Source organism: Punica granatum, chromosome 1, assembly GCF_007655135.1.
Source record: "Punica granatum isolate Tunisia-2019 chromosome 1, ASM765513v2, whole genome shotgun sequence".
In the NCBI taxonomy this organism is placed as follows: Eukaryota; Viridiplantae; Streptophyta; class Magnoliopsida; order Myrtales; family Lythraceae; genus Punica; species Punica granatum.
In genome coordinates this window covers 53,096,612-53,110,869 of record NC_045127.1, presented here as the reverse complement: position 1 = coordinate 53,110,869, position 14,258 = coordinate 53,096,612, and the positions used below count along the sequence as shown (strand labels likewise).

Here is a 14,258-nt window from a genome sequence, read left to right as displayed (position 1 = left end):
AGAGATTCCCACCTTCACACGTTCCAATTGAAATCAGCTTATAAATCGAGAGATAAAAAAGAGTATTCTTAAAAGGTTTTATTCCATCCAAAGAGGGGAAAAAAAAAAAGGAAAGAAAAAGAAGCGCTCCTATCCTAAAAGAAGAGAATTTGATTCACCGCCAAGGCAGCATAAAGAAAAGGTGACCGGGGAACTTTCGAAGGTGAGCATCTATTCCCAATCGTCACCTGATCACTAATTATTCTCTAATTAAAATTTGGACCGATAAAAATGCATTAAATATGTTATAAGCGTAGCTGCAAATAGTCCTAAACAAAAGCACGCAATACAGAGCAAAAAAGTATGCAATATATACGTCTAGAATGTTATCCACAAAACTGATGGGTTGACATGTCATACTTCAATATTTCCTCTAAATTTATTTTCCTTACCGGTATTTGGGTGCTTCGGCTTAGTCTCCTTAGTGAAAGAAGTTGTTCTTCACAATATGATGGCATTGGCAACAGCATTGCGGTTGCTCTTAGTCACCACAACGTAGTACAGTTTGAGTGCTGCAACGGTCGAGGATTGTAGTGTCCGCAAGTATTATTCCTACATAACAAACACTGTTTATTGTTAAATTATCGTATGCAGCGAATAAGAAGTGCATATTCTTCCGAAGAAAGAAGAAATTTGGTTCTAGAGGGCCACTCGAAGTCGAATCTGCGTGATTATTTGAACACAAAGAGAGGTACACAGTAGAAACGATTCAAAAATGTGCGAGGGAAAGTAATGAGGGTAGCAACCTACCATTTGCGGTTTAAATTGACTTGGCGACTTGAAGAGCAGAAGGTGAGAAGAGCAAATTCACATGGCGACCTTAGCAGATGGTGATGGCGGAAGATTGATAATAATTTTTTTTTTCAAGTGGATATATAGATAATAATTTTAGTGGGTAAATTAGGGACGAAATTTTAAATAGACACTAATAACTACCAATTTTCTCTCCGCAATCCCTCACTTTGATTTTGGCTCATTCATTCCCTCACCGAGTTACAGTCCTACACGCCGTAAAGATATGAACAGTAACAAACTGGCTAATGGAATGGAAGTTCTAAGCTCGGATTTTGCGTACTGGTGGATTGATCAGATGGCCGACTTGCAGAAAGTGGCCATTGCAATTCAAGCTGATTCCTAGCACCGAAGGTCCAGTTGCTTCAAAGAGAAAAAGAAGAAAACATTTTTAGTTTTTTGTGATCGTATTGCCCAGGCAGATAAATACGGAAAGATGTTAATGTTTGCCAACGAAGTTTCTTCGAAGTAAATGGATCAGTGCGTTAAGGGAAAGAAGAAGACATGGCAAAGGAAAAGGCTACATGAAGGCTCGGCTAAAAAAGGGAGATCAATCAAATGATGAAAGAGCCTATAGACTGTGTTCCAATGGAAGATGGTCGCCATGGTGGCATATGGTAGCATGAGCCGATCGTGTTTCCCAACTCCAACAGGGAGGGCTAAAACAAGCTGCTACTGATAAATCCCGTTGATCATAGATGTGCTCATAGGATTTCCTTGAATCTTCGATTTTCTGCTGTTGCAAAAAGGCTGTTACAGTCCTTCGTACTGTAATAAAACGGCACACACCTCTATTCCTATTACTCCAATTGACCCTGATTTACTTACTGGAAAACTCTGGCTTGAGTGTTTGGTCCGGCTTTGGTAAATGCGGCCACTACATATTTATGCAGGCATTATGGAGCTCGCCTATGTGCAAACCTGAATTTGGCAAGTCTATCTATGAACTTATAGTGCACTTTATATTAGTATATTTTCTGATACTACGTACACAGGTATATGACTTTTGTTCTTCTAAGAAAATTCTTAATGCATTTGAAATCCATCTGGACGGAAAAATATGTTAGCTAGTGAAATATAATCCACAGCACGTGGAATCACAAGCGGAATCCGGAATCAGGGAATGTATCATACATTTCCTCGGATTTTAGTTTGTACAGGTCCTTTTGGTACATGGACGAGATTCAATACAAATTTATGTGTACAAGAGAGATCTTATCCTTCTGCATCAGCTCACATCTGCATCATCGGGACATGTTCCTTAAGCATCTGGATTGTAATACCACTTAGCGGCGCAATATCTCCTTCAGTTCTTGTACTTCATGGTTTGTTTGTCGAACCCTATTGTTGGGAACTGCTTTGCATACTCCTCAACATTGTGGCGGAGCTTTGCAATCTCCGATTGGAAGTTGGGCATCGTGGCCAGGAAGTCCTTCAACTTTGTCCCTGCTCGTGCAAAACATCATCACTTACGTAAAAATGTGAAGGAAATATTAACATCATAGAAATGCATTTCGTTTCCACTACCAAACGGGCTATAAGAATCATACGATCACCTTTTGTTTCGGCCTTGATCTTCACTGCAATATCCACCGCGGCATCAAAGAACTCTGCTACTTTAACAAAGTCCTCTTCAACAAATCCTCTGGAAGTAAGAGCCGGTGTCCCTGAAGCAGAAACATTAATAAGACCACAACGGGAATAAAGGAGATTCTTTCGAAAATATTGTTATTCCAACAATCTTATACCCATCCTAATGCCGCCAGGAACCATTGCGGATACATCTCCAGGCACGGTGTTTTTGTTGGCAGCAATGTGAACAGCTTCCAAGACCTTTTCCACTCTGGAGCCATCAATTCCCTGGAGCAAGAAATATGGAAGTTCTTTCAGCTTTTCACTTCGGTAAGAAATTCTTCTATGTGAGCCAAACTTCAATTATTAGGGAACAGACGAAGTTCCTCGATTACCTTGTTTTTCAAGTTAACCAACACCAGATGGTTTTCGGTTCCACCAGAAACGAGTTCATATCCTTTACTAGCTAGAGACTGCATAAAGATGGAGCAGACTTTTAAATAACAATGAATAATTAGAAAGTAACAATGAGAATTTTCAATCAAGCAGTCCCAGACAATATCAATCATTGAAGCATATATACCTCTGCAAATTTCGCACAGTTACTGAGCACTTGCTCCTGGTATGCTCTGTACTCTGGAGTAGTAGCCTTCATTGAGACGAGCAATGGACTGAGAATTTCGTATAGTGCAATCGTAGAGAAGGAAGAAGAAAAGCAGCCAATAACATCATGACACTCATCATAACCCGTCAATACAAAAATCATCTCCTCCGTCTCCCCCCAATAGCTATGGAGGAAAATTAACCCAGCAATGTCTTTTTCTAAGGTTATAGCATAAATGATCACCGAGCCATAGTTATTGTCAATTTAAAATTACAGTTCAAACTTGGAGGAATAACTAACCGACCTGCTTCAGGGCAACTGCTAAGCCGGCAATGGTGTGGTTGTGTGGTCCCCCTTGGAGACCAGGAAAGACAGCCTGATTGATCTTCTCCTCAAAATCATAGAGAACCTTCATGGAAGAGTTTCAGAGGTAAGCCTTTGCTTCTATCAGCAACAACTATGTTTTTCTTCGGGGGAAGAGGGATGTGAATAAAGTGAAGAAATAGAGATACGAGATGATCAGTAGGATTAGTGCTATTACCTCCTTCCCTTGCTTGTTGACCTCTTTCACTCCCTTACGGTAAAAGATCATGGCTCCACGGGGTCCACGGAGTGACTTGTGGGTCGTAGTGGTGACTACATCAGCACAGTCAAACGGGGACGGGATCACACCAGCTGCGACCAAACCACTGATATGGGCCATGTCAGCTAACAGGATTGCCTTCTGCTTGTCGCAGACCTGCCAATTAATTCGACAATGAGATCAACGAAATCAAAGCAGGGATCCTAAATGTACATGAAGGCTATCCGAGGCATAATTTAAGCAAAGACACCTTGCGAATACGATCATAGTCGTACAGACGTGCATAAGCACTGGCACCAGCAACAATAAGTTTTGGCCTGAAAAGTACGGCACTCTTCTCCAACTGCATGAGGATGAAAATAATTAGATGACATTTCATCAACAACCACGAACAGTCATTTATCTATTGATCGACTTGGAAAAGAGTGGTGCTCGTTCAACTTTAATGCAATACTCTGTTGTTAATGATTTGGCATGCACTCCAATTCTTTTCCGAAATTACTGTACAAAAATGCAGAAGTTGGGGCTTGAGATTTATTTACCTGGTCATAATCAATATAACCAGTGCTCTCATTCAATCTGTATGGCATCGTCTCAAAGAATATCGACACTGCAGATATCTTTTTGGTGTCAGTCTGCAAGGGAGCAAGAGAACTGCTCAGCGAACATCAATCAGCATAACAAATTGTCGAAAAGATTTACTAGAAGATAAATATGAGCACCTGGTATCCATGGGAAAGATGCCCACCATGAGGAAGGTCAAGTGCCATGATCCTCTCATGAGGTTTCAATAGGGCAGTGTACACTTGAAAGTTGGCTGGAGAGCCGGATAGAGACTGCACGTTAACTGCGAGACGGGAGGTAAGTTTCAGAATATCAGGAATTATTCCTTAATTTTTATTTGTATTAACTGACGGGTATGATGTGATGCCCGGAACTTAAGGAATCAGACAGACCAACCTCCCCATTTTGCAGGGTCCAACCGAAACGCTTCCAGAGCTCGCTTCTGGCACAGAGACTCTGCCATGTCAATATACCTGCATTCCTGTACTGATCAGATATGATCTACACGGACAAATCTTTTAGAGGGAATATAAAATTGCAGCAGAGAAGGTAAAATCATTTGGGACATAGTCTTGGTTAAGAATGGTGTAGCGTACTCATTTCCTCCATAGTATCTCGCACCCGGATATCCTTCACTATACTTGTTGGTCATAACAGATCCGACTGCTTGCATCACAGAGACAGAAGTGAAGTTCTCAGAGGGGATGAGCTCCAGTCCCTTCATAAACACGATCATACTAATATCAAATGAAAGTATGCATAAAGTCCATCTCATAAACAAGCATTTTTATCGCGTTTGAATGAGACAGCTAAAATATAATCCTAGTACTCATTCTCCATCCTCTGAACAAATACAGCAAAGTTTCGATCGAGCAATCGTTCGTAACTTCCCTTGCTAGTTCGAGCTAAAAAAGCATGACCATGAGCACTGCTGAGAAACAGTGCAACAATCTTCACTACTAGCAGTGGACAGAGATAAGAGTTGGTATTCTGTAAATTAACAGGAAGAATTCGACGAGACAAGAATGACAAACCTTCCATTGCCTAGCTTTCTCAAGCTCGATAATGTCAGCAATCTCAGAATCCACGACCTCAAGTGGGGCATTGAGCTGCTTTGGCCACTGTCGAAGATGCTCTCTCGTGTAAGTATTTGATCACCGGAATCAGAAACCAAAGGAAGAAAAGAAAATATATATACACTCTTAATGAAGCAGAGTTGGGAAGAGTAAAAATTTCTTACAGTGACCCCGGACTTCTCGTAAACAGCCTCATTAGGCAGAGACGACTGCAAAAGCAAATCGGAGCTATTAATCCACGCTCGATATATCACACTGGTGCACCAACTTATTCTTCCTGTCACTTTAACACGATAGAGGAGAGAAATGAGCTTGAATAAAATACAAACCATGTAGTAGAGGGAGCCATTGAAGATGGGGCGGATTGGCTGATTGACAGAAGATGAAAGCCGTCGAAGCGCCAACGCCATGGCCATTCTCGCGCGCTTTCTTCTCTCTTCCCTCTCCCCGTGTGGGCTGATCCTGGAGTTAGTTATGGCTGGGAAACTAGTGGTTGTTGAGCCACACCATTCAAAAATATATATATAAATAAAAATTATATTTGGGTGCTGATATTGTGCGTCTCTTCTGTATCTTACAAATAATAATGCGATAAATAAACAAAGAGAAATCCTCAGATGATGATGATGAGGAGGCCAAAGGAAGAGTAAGTGGTCAGTCAGTGGTGGTGCCTGTTTCATCAACCACCATCAAGCCCGACACTTCACCTTCCCCTGGACCCCATCTATTGCTACGACGTATCAGACGGTCCCTTAAATCGTAGTTTCAAAACCGATCAAACTTTATCACTATATCACATGGTAATTTCAATATGTCATGGCGAGCTTTGTCGTTCTCGCCGTATATCGGAGAAGTAAATGAAGCCCCTGAACATTTTATCACAAGCAAGCAAATCCAGCCATGGAAACCCTATCCAAATTCCCATCATTTCTTGACCACAGAGTGACTATGGCGAGGATATGCCATTGATAGGAGAGTGGAGATTGTGAGACTAATTTAGCCACCGAACCAACATGTCCATTTGTCCCTTATTGAGTGTGGAACTTTGTCGTGTTATGTCCCCATTTCATCCTTTAGAAATATCATAGCTACCCAATTTTAGTACGGGAAAATTTAAAAGAAAAATTCCAATTAAAATTTGGCTAGGAAAATGTATACATATTACGGATCTTTCGTGATTGCATCGATGATATTCGATTTTAAGATTTTCCCTTCTTTTTTTTTCCTTTGGGATGTGTGCTGAGCGTCCCGATCGATCAGAGTCAATGTACTACAGGCTTTTGTATGGGAGTACTCTAAATATATGAGAGATGCATTGCATATTGTTGGGGTCGTGAAAAATCGGGTCTTGATCACATGCAAGCCACGATCCTTGCAGATCACGAGTCTCGAGCTTCCACGAGCAACCTGCAAAAGGGAAGGATCGAGGGGAGTCTCGATCCCCTCTCCGATACTTAAATAAGAATATGTATAGAAATGTAATGAATTTAACTTAGGCTATAAGGGTACTTAAAGAGGTATTTATAGAGATTGTAGCAAATCTCTAATAGGATATCATGATCTGTATTAAATATTCAGTTGCACACAATAAGTAGAAATACTCGCAAAATATAAAATCAAAGATATCATAACATATTATAAAGATATTGGTAGCACATTCTAGAATATCTAAAAAATATATCAAAGATAAGAATAGATACACAAAGATAATTAAAGATAATTAAAGAGATATATATCATGATAAGATTTCATTACTAACTAGGATGTATCAAAGTGGGCCCAGGCTGTAAAATCAAATCGGCGAATCGAGTCAATTTCCCGGTCCCAAAATAGCCCCCACTCTAGTGAGCTCAAGAGCTCGAGGAAAGTGGATCAATTCATAACTGCCATTATCGCGTCTTCAGCAATGTCTTGGCGCAAAGGTTGACTTTGTGTCACTCGTTCAATCTTGTGAAAAGAAAACCCGCCCTTGGTTATTGGACGTTGTCGCTTCCATGAATGAAGACTCAGTTCTTGGTTATCAACGTTATTGCTCCCACAAAGGAATGCCTCACTCTTGGTTATCGAGCATTGTCGCTTCCACAAGGGAAGACTTCGCTCTTGGTTATCGAGCATTGTCGCTTCCACGAGAGAAGACTCTGTTCTTGGTTATCGAGCGTGTTCTTCCCTTGGTTATCGAGTGTGTTCTTCCCTCGTTTATTGCGACATAGTCCTTGGTTATCGGACTTAGCCTTTGGTTATCAGGCGTTGCTCCATCCTTGGTTATTGGATGTTATTCATTCCTTAATTATCGGTATATAGTCCTTGGTTATTGGACTCAATCGAGACCCTTGGTTATCGGGTTTGGCCCTTTGTTATCAAGCATAATCATTGTTAGGAGCGTAGTCCCCTAGCAAAAGCATAGCCCTCCAACGAAGGGAGATGTTCAAGTGCGTCGCTTTTCTATCCATAAGGAGTTAGCGAATCATAACACAAGCCTCATAATTCAAATAAGTATTCATCAATCAAAATAAATTAACAACCGCAAGACATTCATCCCAAAATGTTCCTAACAAGTAAGAAGGAAAAGGCAATAGACGGTGATAATAGATTAATATCTTTAATTAATTACTCCTTGCAAAGTATCTTCACGTGTGTCCCTCTATCCGCAATCATGAAAGGGTCCTTCAGTTTGGACAAAAGACTTGAGGTGCCCCTATTGGACTAGCTTCTCAATTTCAAATTTAAGCGCATGTCCCTATGCATTGAGAAACCTACAATATTGATCTAAATTCTTATTCAACGACTTATCTTTTTTCCAGCGGAGGGGCTCACATATGCGATGCAATATTGTGGACCTGCCTCGCTTTACTGTGCCGAAGGTCTCTGAAGCTGCGTCTTGCCCAATGTCGTCTCAACGGGTTTTAAGTGCCTAGTTTCAAGACACCTCATGCCTCTTGCTTTGCATGTTCACTGGCTTCGGACGTTTCTTGCTTTTAGCCCCAAGCCAACCATGCAAAATTCACTCCATGAGTGAAAAATTCAGGACTTAATTCCTGATTGAAATTAGGTTCATGTATCATGACGACTACTAGCCATTCTTATATAACATATATTAGTCCCATGAATGCACAAACCACTAGAAAATGTCAGTAGAAAGGCTTGATTGAAACTCTCAGACCAAAGTTGTCTTTTAGGGACATCAGTCAACATGGGAGACTTGATCACGGCGCCAATGTTGGGCCGTGAAAAATCAGCCCTAAATCACTTGCAAACCACGAGCCTTGCAAGTCACAAGTCTCGAGCTTCCACAAGTAACCTGCAAAAAGAGAGGATCGATGGGAGTCTCGATCTCCGTCTCCAATAATTAAATGAGAATATGTATAGAAATGTTACGAGTTTAACTTAGGATTTAAGGGTACTTAAAGAGGTATTTATAGAGATCGTAGCAAATCTCCAATGGGATATTTTCAATTGCAGTAGAAATATTTGTAAAATATATAATTAGAAATATCATAACATATCACAGAGATATTAATAGCACATTCTATAATATCTAAAATATATATCAAAGATATGAGAAATTAAAGATATATCCTCGTGATAAGATTCCACTACTAACTTAGATGTATCAAGGTGGGCCTAGGCTGCAAAATTAAACCTGGCGAATCGGGTCAATTTTCCTATCCCCAACACATACCTTGCCAGCCGAATAATCACTTATCTCCACGTCACACTCGATCATCGAACCTGCGGGTTGGCTTGAAACAACCTGAGTCGAGAAGTATCTGAGTTTCCTTTCCTTTCCTTTCCTTTCTCTGGGCTAAGAAATGTTCGTGTCTGAATTTTACTCGATGGACTCAACTACAAAACATGTGATGGCAATTGGAAAGACAAAAGTACTTTCGCTGGGCCTGGGAAGGCCATAACATGAGGCTTGAGCCCAATTCCGGGCCCAATCAAATTCAAATGCGTTTGTACAAACAAAAAATTCGAGAAGATTTCATTAAACTATCCGTGCATTCTGAATCTATCAGATCAGCCTTTATCTCATCTCCTCTTTCACATGTCCCAGGCCGACGATGCATGGGTATAAAAATTTAAACAGAATACAATAAAATTATCATAGCAGTCAAAATAATGAAATGGGTTTAGATTTTAACACACCCAGAATTAATATGTGATAGAAAATTTTTTGAACATATAGATCAGACATATAAATGGATTTAGATTTTAAGAGTCAATATATGCAGAAAATTGATAAAAATTTCCTTTCAAAAACACAAAAAGGTAATCCTGCTAGAAGGAGGGCTCGAACCTCCGACCTTGTGGTTAACAGCCACTCAATGCAATTTGTTATACTGCATTTGGTTTCAAAGTAGGATTTTAAAATTATATTTTAATTGTGAAAAAGAGTGGTATAAATGAGGTCCACTCGGACTTTGTATGAGTTATTTTGTTTTGTTATTGGTAGAATTATGTTAAAGTTGTGAGTTCTCCAGGGCAACGTTCCGCTTTCTGTAAAACATAATTTACGAGACCACTAAAGACCGTAACATATATAGTGTAATTCATAATTCATCTCGCTTCGTAACATAACGCTCTAAATTACTTTATCACATATTTCTTGCACGATAATCATAAATGCGTAACAAGAAGGGACCCGAAAAAGTAAAGTTCCTAATATGATTCACTCCTCCAGGGACAGAGGTAGATGGAATTAATCATGGAAAGCATGATATATCGACACACAAGCGAGCTTTTTGTTAGAGGGAAATTAAAGAACATGGAAATCGTAATGGACACATATGATGATAAGATAAGATCTGAATGTTAGGGTGTGGGACAGCAGAATCCTTGGGGCCGGGGACCCTCCATTTGTCTGTGTCCGTATCTGCAAATTGCCCCATCTATATATCCATCTATCTATCTATCCATCTCAAGATTCACGTCCCCTTTCCAGCAGAGCAAGGGGGGATGCCGACAACATTTCAAGTCCCCACAAAAGAAACGACTCCTAGCTTGGTGTGGCCTTTTAGCTGATCATAACGAAGAAGTGTGATTAAAACTATGTCATAGTATGGTCGATCAATTCGGTTCGGTACAATGAATGACACGGAGAATCGGCTCACGTGAAATGAACCGACATGCGAACTATATATAAAGCCACGGATTGTGTGACATATTATCCTTGGCAATCAATCCGGATAACTTGGCAAGATCGCCAGAAATGACGGTATTGGCAGACGAACCGGGTCATACATATATAGTTAACCCTTCTTATATTACAGACCCCAATTAATCTTGAACCTTGTGTCTCTTTAAATTGAAACTTGAGCTGGAATTGTATATTCTCTATTTCCGTTTAAACTCGTCTAATTCTGATAATGTCGTATGGCTCTATTAGCTGCATGCATATATTTAATATTAACTTCCGTACAAACCTTCGAGGAGCACATGGACTCTGTCTAGGAAATCAGTTCCTCGATGCCAATCGCAATTAATTAATGATCCTAATCATCTACACAAGACAAATTATTGTTAATTTTATTATTACGTTTAGATAGCCAGCTCACACATCCTATGAATTATTTACCTGTCAGAAGATTTCTGTGGCGCCCAAAGTATCCTATTCCTGGCTGGTTGTCCCATTAGTCGACCGTTGTGACGCTTAGGACCCCGGAATAGGCCTTCGGAAGGCAGTCATCGTTCGAGGCCATTGTGATGTCGCGGCTAGCTTAATCTAGCTACGTGGCACCTCTGGTCATCGGAACACAGCCTTGAAGGCCCATTGTCTGTGGTAGTTGGAGTTTGGTTTGCCAAGGGGTATCAATACGGTGCGATTCGAAAATTAATGAGGCTAGTCTGATGATGACATTTAAAAAACTTAAGGACTCGTTGCTTTGTATGGGCTTTACTTGGATAAGTGGCTCTATGTTGTAAATATTTTTTTTATCAATGATTAAAAAAAAAAAAAAACCTTAAGGCCCCAGCATATTAATGACAAAACATACATAAGATCCAGTTCTTTTTGTTCCTTAAGAAGCCATAAGTCTTGATGACGCGTGTCCTTTATCCGGCAAGTTATGTTTCTACGATAAATTCCAGTAGAACATGTCGTCGTACGCACCATATGTCAGGCCTTAACTTATCACCCTTGATCATGTCTTCTGCAAATGGTGGATGACTTATGCACCGGGGCATGAATCAGTCGAATGTTATATATATATATATATATGGAAAAATGGGGAATTACTTTTTCTTTTTAATTCCTGTAAGGAAAGGAAATACTTTCTTTTTTTTTTTTAATCACCGCCTAGTATTCTGAATCATAATGGACTCCCACTAATTTAGATTTGAGTTGAATTCGACTAATTAAGAGGAAAAACTCAACTCTCCCAATTGTAAATTATATATATATATTCATTTTAGGTTGGTGGGAGAAAGAGAAAAGGACAAAAGTTGCTCCATAATTGATTTTCCGTTATAATGTTTTTTTGGTAAATGATTTTCCCTTATAATACGAGTAAGAGTTGTCTTCCCTACCTCATTGTCACTGCCCGTGACATCTCACATCTTTAATAGTCTCAAAAAGCTAAGGAGGTGATGGATCAATCACATTGTTCATCTTCATACTTGAGGTGCATGTCCCCTTCTTGCTTCCCCGTGAATGAAGATTTCGAATATTCTCGTATTCCTTATGGAAAGATCAGTAGCAACAGCAGCAGGAAATGCCGGAAATGGCGGAATCTCATCAGACGGATAGTAAGAGACAGCAAGAACATTTACAGGCCTCCAAAGCCAGTGTCATTCCATTATGACGCAGTCAGTTACTCTCAGAATTTCGACGATGGGTATCATGTTTAAAGGCACCTAGCATCGGGTAGTTTTCTGAGATCTAAGACGGCAGCAGTCTAGTTATTGGAGAGATGAAATCTGTTCTTGTGCTTAGTGCTGTTAATGTGAATAATCTTTCTAATGGAAATTTCATTCCATCAATTTTCTTCTAATCAGAGTATAAGATCTCATGATTTCTATGTTTGGTATTATCGCTATGTATATTTGTATGTAACTTAAATGTGGATTATTTTCTCGAAGGTCCTAGATCCGATATTGGATTAGATGATCTGAACAGAAGATGGAGAAGAAGAAAATGAAGTATCGTAGACCCCCGGATGTTAGCATTAAACAAGTTTTGAGGTAACTGGTAAGCACCTAGGGTTAATGCAGAGGCAGTGGTTCTTCTTACATCCCGAAATTGGACATCACGTGTTCCAATCACCTTGCTTGAAAAAGCCCATAGTGAGCTTGCTTGATTAGTTCCATGAACTTGCCAGATAAATATTCTAACAGCAGTAATGTACCCAGTGTCTAACTGATCAACTAACTGACCACTTCAGATTTTATGCAGTTTAGAATCGAGTTGAGTGAGGCTACATAACGGACCCGATTAGACAGAACTTCCTAGCAGAATTCGGCAATCCTTGAAAAATCCCACGTGCTTTGAATATTTCGTTCTGCATTTGATGGCCTAAAGGATCTATTTATCTTCTCTCTTACTCTGCTTACAAAGAGTATAGGTGCCATCAGCTCCTAGGACTATTCTTCTTAATTCTCAGAAACTGAAAAATGCTTAGATGCAGGTTATGAGTAAAACGTGATATCAGAAACAATATGAAGATAAACTGATCAACTGACTCACACAAAGTAGCAAGAAAGTGTAGACCATGGAATGAGTTGGTTGAGTTGGCATAAGTCACTAAACCAAAAATGTATACTTGGAACAGAGGAGCAGGAGATAGAATGATAAGAAGAACCAGTATGATAAAGTACTCCACATTGAAGCACATTATCACAGTGAAGCTACTCTTGATTATCACTAGCGAATTCACATGTAACAAACAGATCGTGACTTCTCTGTCCTGCTATGAGGCTGCTCCAATTTCTTAATATTGTGCCGTACTTTCTTGGTGAGAATACGGCATGCTGCTTCTCCTGGCGGATTAGTTCTTTGGACTAATCAAAAGAAGATTCTGTCTTGGACTTACAATTGCCTAGACTCCCCGAAGCCATAGATGAGTTAGCATTCTAAGTGGGGCAGGATTTGTTGTCAGTCAGATGAAAGAACGCATCAGAAGTGCATACTTCTTCTTCATTACATCAAAATATAAATGACAGGTACCGAGATGAAATCACATGCCAAATTTCAACTCACGTAGACATGAGACGGGATTTATCTAAGATGGACAGTAATCACATGACAGTTTGTTTCATTCACTCAGTGCCACAAAAAAAGGTAGATGCAGTAAGGAGTTCAAAACTAACCAACCAGACAAATACAGGAATGTCCAAATAAATTGGATATATGTAAATGCAGAAAGTGACTGCTGTACAACTATTAGAAGAAATAGTCATTCTCACGAAAATAATCGTCTACCAATATCTAGTCTCCTTCAGAAGCTAATGCAATACTTATTTCAAGCCGTGCTTAAGCATCCTCAAACAGGTGATGGTAAGGCTGGCATTATCGCCTCAAAGTAGCTAAGATATGAACAATTAAACTTATAGAAAGAAAAGTGACTACGAATTTCATAACCCTCTAAACAACCAGATATATGCAGAGCAAGAAAGAGATTTCAAACGGCACAATTTTCAAAAGTCATCTCATTCTCATTATTTTTTACTAAATACAATCTGAATAACCGAAAACAAATAAAGCTCGTGAACATTTGCTTAATTATGTTGCAAATTCAGGGGAACCAAGTGGCAGCTGGGTTGAAGGGCTAAGCCACAGGCCAAACTGGCTGGGCAGAGGTGAGCCACAGGTCGAGCGAGGAAAGCAGGGGGTGGGACTGGGGTCAATCGAGCAACCAATTTGTCAAGCCGGATAGTAGTCAAGCTAGGACTCAAGCTACAGTTTTAAAATTTGCATAACATTTTGCACATGAAATTTTGAGCTCGAGAAGGTCCCCATGATCAATGGCCGAACTGATTTCTATCTTTATGAATTTGAACAATTTTCACTTTTGTTGGTAAGTTCTTTAGGTCA

At 39.8% G+C, this 14,258-nt stretch overlaps 1 protein-coding gene across 1 annotated transcript; it reads right to left on the bottom strand.

Annotated features, from left to right (window-relative positions):
* Window positions 1–1,878: 1,878 nt before the first annotated feature.
* On the bottom strand, window positions 1,879–5,959 carry LOC116193112 (serine hydroxymethyltransferase, mitochondrial). Its single transcript, XM_031521881.1, has 15 exons — window positions 5,560–5,959; window positions 5,395–5,439; window positions 5,189–5,275; window positions 4,751–4,872; window positions 4,551–4,627; window positions 4,313–4,437; window positions 4,133–4,225; window positions 3,841–3,933; window positions 3,549–3,746; window positions 3,312–3,416; window positions 2,987–3,052; window positions 2,799–2,876; window positions 2,580–2,691; window positions 2,388–2,498; window positions 1,879–2,277 (listed from the first exon to the last, which is right to left on the bottom strand). Exons 1-15 carry the CDS (start codon window positions 5,908–5,910, stop codon window positions 2,138–2,140), a joined length of 1,803 nt encoding a protein of 600 aa, XP_031377741.1. The 5' UTR covers window positions 5,911–5,959; the 3' UTR covers window positions 1,879–2,137.
* Window positions 5,960–14,258: the final 8,299 nt, after the last annotated feature.

What these genes read in the sequence shown, in the direction of transcription:
- LOC116193112 (XM_031521881.1), bottom strand. Translation starts at nt 5,910, where the DNA reads ATGAAACAGGCACCACCACTGACTGACCACTTACTCTTCCTTTGGCCT. An exon ending in GTTATATTGATTATGACCAG is followed by an intron (nt 3,934 to 4,132) that starts GTAAATAAATCT and finishes ATCCTCATGCAG; the next exon opens with TTGGAGAAGAGTGCCGTACT. An exon ending in TAGCAGTTGCCCTGAAGCAG is followed by an intron (nt 3,053 to 3,311) that starts GTCGGTTAGTTA and finishes GTCTCAATGAAG; the next exon opens with GCTACTACTCCAGAGTACAG.